Source organism: Linepithema humile, chromosome 4, assembly GCF_040581485.1.
Source record: "Linepithema humile isolate Giens D197 chromosome 4, Lhum_UNIL_v1.0, whole genome shotgun sequence".
NCBI lineage: Eukaryota > Metazoa > Arthropoda > Insecta > Hymenoptera > Formicidae > Linepithema > Linepithema humile.
This window is the reverse complement of record NC_090131.1, coordinates 13,902,895-13,912,910: the sequence shown is the minus strand read 5'-3', so window position 1 is coordinate 13,912,910 and position 10,016 is coordinate 13,902,895. Positions and strand designations below refer to the sequence as shown.

The following is a 10,016-nucleotide window of genomic DNA, read 5'->3' as shown; positions in this document are numbered from 1 at the left end:
ACATCACTTGAATTGCATAATATTTGTGAATTTATATTTTTTTTTTATATTTGTAAGACATCCAAGAAAACTGATAATACTTGTTAACTCCCCTCCCTCCTCCTGTAATTTATTTTTAATACATAAGATTTTAGCTTTATATTCACATAAATATTTTTAATAAACATTACATTTGAAATAAAATTGAAATTACATTAATAATGTTATCAAATTATATTGTCATGAAATTAGATTAACTTAATATTACTTAATATTACAACAAAATGAAACTTAATATTACATTTAAAAAAAAGTAAAATATAGTAGGTGTTAATATTGTATGTTATTTATCTGAAGGGATTTGTACCTCCACGAAATCTGTATCGGGAAATACAGATAATGTAGCTTTTGCAAGGTTGAATACATCCGTATCAAACGTTTTACCTTTACGCTTGCTTTTTACACTTCTTTTTCCACCAGTGTACGGATTAATATTCAAAAAGACTCTAAAAGAAGTACATTGAAACAAAAGATTAATTGACAAATCATGAACTATTGTATAAATAGTAATAGTAAATGATTCAATTTTAGTTACCTTTGGATAAACTCTAATGTCTTTTCAGCTTCTTTCGGATAGCAAATTCCAAATATATAATATGCTAAAAAGCTGATTAAAATTCCTTGGAGAACGTTATCGCAAAAAATCATTATCTTTCTTTCGATAACGACATTACATATAGCGTTAGAATCATAAAGTGAGTTTCCTATAAAACACAAAAGAAAATATATCATTTATTTTATGAAATTAAATATAAATACCTCTAATAATTAAAACAGGGTAATCGGAATCTGCAACTGCTGGAATATCTGCGTCTGCTTTGTCAATCTATAATAATGATATTAATCTTTATTATCATCTCGTACTTTTAATACAAGCATGAAATGCAAAAAACCTAACTTACGCTAATTATTTTAAATAAAAAGTTTGACTTTTCTCCAAAATATTCAAGTAACAATGGAAAAATAACTAGTATTTTTGGCATATTCTCTTTTGTTACTTGTGCAGTCTCTTTACATTCATTAATAATGCAAGTTATCGCTTGCATTTTTCTATCAGGTATATTTTTAGAAAATTTGAAATATTGTCGGATTGGCTTAACTTTCTTGCTAAGCGAGTCTGACCAAACATTATGAATGTTTTTTCCCAGTAAGATAGAACCATGCTGCAATATAAATTCTGGTTCTTTAAGAAAAGGCCAGTCTACTAAGATTTGTTCAATGTTTCTCAACTTTTCATTAATGACGCCTCGTTGAGTTGGGTACGTTTCTGTCATTAATTGGCCTACTTCTTTTGTATCTCTTTCTACAACAGCAAATAGTTCTATTAATCGAAGACGTTTTTCTTCCTGTGACTTTGGATCTTCCGTAGAAGGTAATCTAGGTGCGTATTCAACGCAGCCATATTCATCCTGACGCCGTAATATGGCAGCTTCTTTTCTTCTCTCTTCTTGATCAGTATCATCGCTATCTGGACTTAATGCTCTTTTAGTACGACTTTTTGTATGTTTCATATATTGAACGCAATTATATATTTGCATTCTCAAAGTTTCAACGCCACTGCCCCACTGTTGGTTATCAATTGTGTCTTTAAAAGTTTGCGGATATGTCTCACAAATATTTTTTGCTATTTCTTCAGATACTCCTCTTGAAGTCTGTTGAAGCACATTTATCATATAATCTGCGACAACTCGATTTATTGCTTGCCTTTGTGCAGGCAATAATTTTTCTCCTTTTTGGCAAGTAGTAATTATTGTGTCAGATATTTTGTCCCACACGCCTTCTTTCATGTTTAGGACGTATTGTTTCTTAGACGAGTTACTTGACATCGACGATGTTGAAGTACTTGGAGATGCTAGAATAAATATAGAAATTAAAATATAAAGAAAAAAAGCAAAAACAATGAATTCATGATATTTTAAAAGTGTAAAGTGTGTGTGTTATTAAGTTGATTCGATATTATGTGTAAAATTTATGTTAATCAGTTAAAGTTGAGCAAATAATTTTTGTATAATGTAAAATTTTATTGAATATAATCACACGTGCTTTTTGTATTGATTACTAGCGCTGACTAATCGATCGAATCGATGGCGACGAGAGAGTGCTTTCTCAGTTTCAACTTAAAAACTAATATACAACATAAAACTTAAGCATTATATTTATCACATGTATGCGCTTTTACACAAGAAAATCAAATGTGCTTGACTTACGTTAACAATCAGTACCCAAATTATTTGAAAAACAAAGAATGGTTTGAGACACACTTTTTCACAAAATAAATTTGTTTACCGCCTTACTTTCACTTATTTACATCTAACTTTGAATATGTACTATATATACAAATGAAAATTGGAATTAAAAGAATCAATGTATTAAAATATTGAACATTTTATATGAATTACCTGGCAAATTTTTTGAAGTTGTTACATTTAAGACATTTTGATCATTTTTTCTTTCTGCAAGTATATCTTTCCAATTTTTGTTTTCACTCAAAACGGTTAATAGTATGGGCGTGGTGCTTAATTGTGATAACTGAATTAAGATCTCATCGTCATCAATTTCTGTTCCATCTTCCTGTAACGCTAACTGTATAAAGTAAATAAAAAAATATTGTATCAATTTTTCTACACTTAATTCAAGATGGGACATCCAGCTAGATCACCAAAAAAATAGGGGGATTTTTATCATAATAATTATTTATTTGATTAGATTGGAGGTTTTCATTCAATTATACATGTATTGATACATGTATATAATCATTTTTGTATTACAATTTCATTCACATTAATCTGTTATTATAGTTGACGTCAACCAACTTTACTTCGCTGACTGATGGGGGCTACGATATTTCGAAAACGACTCAGTTTTCTCTTATTCACAATGCCAGGTTTTATGTTTTGAATATTGAACAGAATGGTGATCGTTTGAAGTTCTAAGGTTCGACAGTTTTCAATTTTTTTGATAATTTTAAATGATCACCATTTTGTTGTGTGTGTGTGTGCGCGCGCGCGCGCGCGCGCGTGTGTGTGTGTGTGTGTGTGTGTGTTACAATATTTTTTAAAAAACCTGGCATCATCCACAAGAGGAAAAACTATCTAAGAACATATTGCCTCGAAATTTGAAGTAAATCGATCGAGTCATTTTCAAGATATCATGACCCCCGTCAGCGAAAAAGATGGAATTCTTAATATAGTTATAAAATTAATAATTGAAATGATAAATTTACCGTATAAACTTCACCAGCAGGAAGATTCAATTTCTTAATAGCAATTTCAATTATTTGTGAAATACTTTCAGCATTTACCATTACTTTTTTGGAACCAGGTGACTCAATTTTAAATAAAGGCATCGTGAAAGCTGAAAAAAGTATTTATTAATTTATAACATACCCATTCATAATGTTTACATATACGTATGAATGTTAATAATGAACAATATATAATAAATTCAGTATACTTTGTTAAAATTGGAATTTTTAAACCAATTAATGAAAAGCAGGAGATATATAATAAGAAACAAAATTTCATACAGAATGTACTTGGTAATATGTGCAGGCGTTAGCATATTTTATTAGAAATGAGACACAAATCCATAGCATGGTTTAATACACAGCATGTTTCCTAAATTGTATATGTGCATTGGTTTGAAATCCATCACCTCATGCAAGGAAAGGCATTCGTAATCAATTGTTCGTCCGAGCTCATAAGCTCGAAGGGATATAAAAGAACTCTCTATCACTTCAAACACAGCATAAACATGCATTTCGATGGAACAAAGAAACAAACAAATCCTTCCTATAGTAATGTTTTCCTCGTAACCATCTTGGCGTATTACTAGAGCATGCCCTTTTATGTATTCTGTACCTTTCAAATTAACTCTGGTGCATTGTTGGATGTCATCAGGTAAATTAATTTTCCTTATGGCCGCTTTAATATTTTCCTGATACATCCCGAGTCGAAATTTTTAGCCTAGATTAAACCTACAAGTTTTGTCGAATTTGGAGAACCAATGTAAGCTTTAATTCATATATATAGATATAACATTACATTGGCTATTGCCCTCCTTTGATACTAAAAATTGTTACTTATTGCCGTTTTTTCCATGTGGAAGCTCAAAAGAGTATCTACTGAGAACCTCTAAAAAGGCTTCAGGTTCTATAAATATGTATTTCTAGAAAATAAATATTCAAAATTACTTAATAATCTATTATCTCATATACTCTACTTGCATTTAATGTATCTTGATTTCAATAAACAATATATTAATTATTATAATTTGCTTAACTGTAAATAGGCTACTATAAGCAAATATTATATAAATAATATTCACTTATCTCTTACATATCTATCTGCAGTTAAGTAAATTACATAATTAATGTATTGCGCTTATTGAAATTAAGATATGCATTAAATATAAATAAAGTAAATGTGGTAATAGAATATTAAATAATTTTGAATTATAGGTCAGATATGTAATAAAATATTAAATAAAATTTTGAATTTTAATTGTTTTTTGTTTATTCGAATAAATTTTTAGTTATTTATAATACTAAATATAATACTGAGTTGCACTTAATTTTTAAAAATATTTTTTACTATTCATTTGTTATTATTTATTTTATATTATAACCAGGGTCGGACTGGAACACCAGGGCCCATCGAGAAAATTTGTAAAAAGGGCCCCCACTCTAAAGCGCCGCGGCAAAAAATTTTTTTAGTTTAAGGTCAAACGTGTTTTAATGAAATTTGGAGATATTTTGTCCTTTAATTTGTTTGTTGTTGTTTTTATTGTAAATTTTTTTGTATTGTAGTAAAGGTAGCATACGTAAAATAAATAACCATGTATAGTGCATGTATTTTATTTAATAATAAAATAATATTTCTTTGGCTTTTAGTAAATATTCTTTTATAAATTGTCAGTTGCCATAACCTTTCAGACGAATTATAAAAAAAAATGAAAGGAGAACACGAAAGACAGTGACGCACTACAGATAGTTGACTAACGCTAACTCGTGCTCAGCGCTATCTTGGTTAGAGAAGGAAAGCACGTCGTTATTCAACTGTCGCAATCTGATAATTTAGAATTTAGATTATTAATTTCTTGCATAAAAAATTAAAAAAAAAAATTTGGATTTGGGGGCCACTGGGGTCCTCAAAAACATAGGGCCCCCCGAAAAATTTCTCGGTATCTCTCCTGTCCAGTCCGCCTCTGATTATAACATTTATTATATTAATCTGATATAATAGAAATTGAACTCAATTATAGATTGAATATTAATATTTTTATTGCTAGAAATTTCGATAAGATTTGGAGATTCAAAAGAGGTAGGAGTTGTAAGAACGAAAGTAGGAATTGTATGTTTAACATCAATAAAAATAAGGGTTTTCTAGGACAACAAGATTAAAGAAAGGCCAAAAGAAGACATAACACTTTCAAGATAGAACTTGTAGGTCAAGGAACATTATTAGAGGCACAAATAACCATGTATGAGGTTTATAGTAGGTTTTAAATTTCGACTCGGGATGTCGATGTTAAAATGACCAAGTTCATATACTTTTAATTCAAGTCTGCTGTCAGCTCCCAATCGTACCAGACTTTGAAAAAGTTCGTGTTTTTCACTTAGGGATTTCACAACGTTAATAAAATTAAGAAGATTTCGAATAGCTCTTTTAAAAAATCGATGTTTGCTCTCGAATCTCATGGTCCAAACTTTTATTAAAGGACCAAATTCTAAAATTAATTTGCAGTAGTGAGAAAGGTAGTGATGTTTTGGTCGTAGATTAATGTTAGGAAATAACCGTTGCCTCATGGAAAGGTACTCCAAAATGATTCTGTTAAGATAAGGCAAACATGATTTGTGAATTGTCGGTGAACATACAATTTCGACAATTTCTGTTAGTAAAAGAAAACAAAGCCACACTTCATCATAAATATCCTTAATTTTGTCATCAATTAATAGAGGGAAAAGCCGTAAAAATGTCCAGATTTGGCAAGCTCCACCAGTAATCTGTTTACTTGTAGCTGATAATGTATAAGGCTTATCTTTCCGATCTTCCGTTGAGTAATGGAATTTATCAATCAGAGTATTTAATTCAATTAATGTAAACCATTTTTTTAAATAAAATAATCAATGTATAATTTTAAATCAAAGGCTGTAACGCCTTCGAATAAATCGTGTCCAATGCAAGGAGGCAATCCTGGCGCGCACACATGAAAGTATTGTAATTCATTAAAAATGGAATTGAATTTGATTCCCTGATAGCTATTACTCTTATCAATTAGATTTACGGCATTATTATATGACTCGATAGTTCTGGGAGTATATGTTTTGTATGCACCATCTTCCTGGTTAAATTCGTCTCTCGTTATCAAGCAAAATCTGCACAGATATTGACAAGTACTAAAATTTTCAATAAATCCACCTAATCCGTGGCTTCCAAGATTATCACCGGTAATGAAAACAAGAGAGCCTTTTATAAATTTTCCATTAATTTCTATTCCTTCTTGCTCAATTTTTTTTAAATCTGTCACCACTTTACCATAAACTGTTTTATGTTCAAAGTCTGATTCTTTGCAAAGGGCAACAAGTTTAATGGAATTAATATGACATCGCAGATAATGAGGAACATTTCCGAGACTCATGTAAATAGCCAGTAATTTATGTTTCTTTTTTGCAGCTCCTATTGGATTTACTATTTCGAATGCATCTTGATACAATATGATTCGTAAAGCATCTGGATTTTCTTTGAAAAACTTATTATTCTTGTAAACGTTTCCATCCATAAAATCTTGTAGGACATCTTCTTTACGAGGTTCTTCTTGATGTCCAAGTTCATTTTGAACAGATTTATCCATAAAAAATCTTTTTAATGTTTCTATTAGAGGTACGTAAGCAAAAGATGTTATTTTATGTTGATCAATTATAACCTGAACAGGACTGACATAATTAAACTTATTTTTATAAAATTTCTTTCTTTTAAAATTTGTGTTAAGTATCTCGTTAGTTTTTATTACAAGATCAGAGTTAAAAGCCTCTTTTAAAATACTAGCTATTTGTTGCTGTGATATGCCTTTTGTTGTAAGCCGTTCTGTCAATTTGTTTTTTATAATTTCTTGCGTTTCTTCGTGCACTTTACTTACTTCTGTTGTTATATATTGAATAGTCGTTGCTGGAAGTAAGTATTGGCATTCCAGTTTCAAATAAAACTGCGCAACATTTTCAGTAAACAGATTTGATTCAATAGCAGTATTATATAAAACTTCGTTACCGACATCTTCCAATTCCATTGAGTTGACATTTAATTGATGATTTATTTCCAATCCCAACTCATGACAATTATTAGGCAAGATTACTGATCCACTTGCTTCATTCAATGACTCAAAGAATTCAGAAGTACATTCCATAGTATCATTGTCATGACTTTCTCGAACATTACCCATGTTATAACTGCAGTTTCTGTGCATTTTTGACATATGACCAGTAAAGGAAGATACAACTGTGTATTTATTTTTGCATTGTGGATATGGACACACGACTTGTTCTTTTTTTTTAATATGTAATTTTAAATGCTTTATTAGTTTAGAAAAATTATCAAATTCTTTTTTGCATATGTCAACAGTACATATATATTTGCATCGTTCGTCAGAAGTGCAAGTTGCCTCCCCAGTTCTCTGATTTTTTGACAGCAAGCCGTGAATACGAATTAAATGTTTTGTTAAATAGATATTTTTTTGAAAAAACTTGGTGCATTTATTAAATCCACAGTAATAGTAACATGTGATATTTCTATGAAATTTGTGGTGATTCAAGTGAGATCTCAATGATGACGTTTCAAATGCACAAAATTGACAATAAAACATTTTAATCTGTAAAACATATTAATAATTTGATGATTGATAAATACAATTTGCTTCCTACCTATGATGAATTAATTCTTACATTTTATATTTACTCGCACTCGGTTTTGCTGCGGATAATAAAAAAATAAATTGTCATGAAACTAACTCGAGTAATGAATATTACGAACTTATACTTTTTGTTTATTAAATCTTACTGACTATTAAAATTTACATGCACATTGAAAAGACGTCTTCTGAACGGATATGCGTGCTGTCTGGTTAAAATTATAAGCATGTGATTTCGTATGATATACTTACAGAGATATACTTACATTATTGTTAATACAAGATCCACAATATAATTAACGTCGTACTTTTGCACTATATAATTGACGTCGCACTTTGTTCCACGGCAATCACTATAACCTCAAATATTTGGCGACAAGCAAAGCGTGTGTCTAGAACAGTCTAGAAACAATTGATGGCTTTGCCGCGCGATCTTGCCCTTGGCGGGAAGCGCGCGAGGGAGCCAATTTTGCCGCGAAACTAAATTTAATGAACATGTACATTAAATTTTACTTAATTTACAGTGAATTGAAATTTATTTATACCTCCGTATATTAAAAGTATATTAAATTTCAGTACACTTATATTTTAATTTACTAAAACTTAAATTTCATAAATCTATACATTAAATATCATTTCAATTACGAGTGATTTAAATTTCATTTACCATTGTACATTAAAAGTTCATGAAATTTCATGACATTTTTAACAGTGCAGGGTGTCTGGCAATAATCGCCCCACCAGTCATATACAGGTAGAGGAGGTCAAATCGAGTAGAAAAGTCCTTTACCATTTTTTAATTTTCATAATAAGTACTGAGTAATTAACGAAAAAAGATCGGCGAATCCGCGCGAGTAAAGCGCGCGCGGTGAGAAGGACGTCCCACTGCTACGCGATCACTAAGACACAAGGATCTAGCGTTACGCGCCGCTCGTATGTTGCCATTGTCATTTGTAGAGCGCTCCTCCCAACGCTTCATCGCGCGCCTAGTGATCGCATAGCAGTGGGATGTCCTTCTCGCTGCGCGCGCTTTACTTGCACGGATTCACCAATCTTTTTTCGTTAATTACTTAGTACATATTACAAAAATCAAAAAATGGTAAAGGACTTTTCTACTCGATTTGACCTCTTCTACCTGTATATGACCGGTGGGGCGATTATTGCCAGACACCCTGTATAAAAATTTTTGGAAACTGTAGTTTTCGAAGAAACGAAATTAACAGCCGGATAATGTCAGATCCCTGGAAATAAACAAAATACGTGGGCAAGGTTACGAGGTTCTCGTAGTGATCAGATACACGCCCAATGCTGTTTTGAAACCCATTTATCAACACATACACAGTGAAAGGGCTCCGGTGTTCGCCTTGTACTGTGATATTGTGAAAACTTGTGAAAATGTGTAAAGTGGTCTCGTAAATGGCTCCCAAGAAGGAGTTATCAATCGAAAAGCGATCTGCCATAGTCGCTTTGAGAAATGCAGGACATAGTTTGCGTGAAATTGCTCGCCTGGAGAAGGTTTCTCTTGGTGATGTGCAGTGTACCCTCAAGAGATTTGGGTGGTGTATTGAAATTAATGAGCGGTAGTGTATATTTTAATTACTAAATTATTACATACTTTTTTTATACTAGATATATAGGTAATATATATAGGTAGTAATTGATTTCCTCTATCAAACAACACTGAATTGATTTTGTTCCGCTTATTCGTTTCCAATAATCATCCTATACAATACAAAGATAAAATATTTACTTTTAAATTTTTTTTATAAATTATGAGATACAATAAAAGTAATTTTGGAAATCCTAAAATAATTAATTTCTAATTAATACACAAAGTCTACATATTTAAACTAATTATTACAAGAAGATATTGAACTTTAGTGTAAACTTAGTATTATACCAAAACATTGCTGCCTGTTTAGTGATTGTGTACAAATGTGTGGCAAGGTTCGTTATTGCTCATTTGTCTTGCGTGATTAAACGGAAAACTAAAGACCAGCAAATTAAAAACATGAATTGACCAAATCATGTTTATTGCAAAAGATATCGTCAGAGATGTGCTCCATAATTTGTTT

General features: G+C 30.9%; 1 protein-coding gene across 2 annotated transcripts; it reads right to left on the bottom strand.

Annotated features, from left to right (window-relative positions):
- Positions 1–320: 320 nt before the first annotated feature.
- LOC136999377 (uncharacterized) lies at positions 321–3,786 on the bottom strand. 2 transcript variants are annotated; one of them, XR_010889750.1, is made up of 4 exons: positions 2,439–3,786; positions 942–1,891; positions 575–865; positions 321–485 (listed from the first exon to the last, which is right to left on the bottom strand). XR_010889750.1 is itself a non-coding variant. In XM_067353285.1 (3 exons), exons 1-3 carry the CDS (start codon positions 2,683–2,685, stop codon positions 785–787), a joined length of 1,278 nt encoding a protein of 425 aa, XP_067209386.1. In that variant the 5' UTR covers positions 2,686–3,786; the 3' UTR covers positions 321–784. The 2 variants fall into 2 exon arrangements, 1 of the variants encoding a protein (XP_067209386.1); XM_067353285.1 differs by having other exon boundaries at positions 321–865.
- Between the last annotated feature and the right edge of the window lie 6,230 nt (positions 3,787–10,016).

Excerpts from the sequence above, each read along its gene's own strand:
- LOC136999377 (XM_067353285.1), bottom strand. The coding sequence starts at position 2,685 with ATGTCCCATCTTGAATTAAGTGTAGAAAAATTGATACAATATTTTTTT. Across the intron at positions 1,892-2,438 it reads AACTTCAAAAAATTTGCCAG|CATCTCCAAGTACTTCAACA; the intron begins GTAATTCATATA and ends TATTTATTCTAG. Across the intron at positions 866-941 it reads TTTTATTTAAAATAATTAGC|ATTGACAAAGCAGACGCAGA; the intron begins GTAAGTTAGGTT and ends TCATTATTATAG.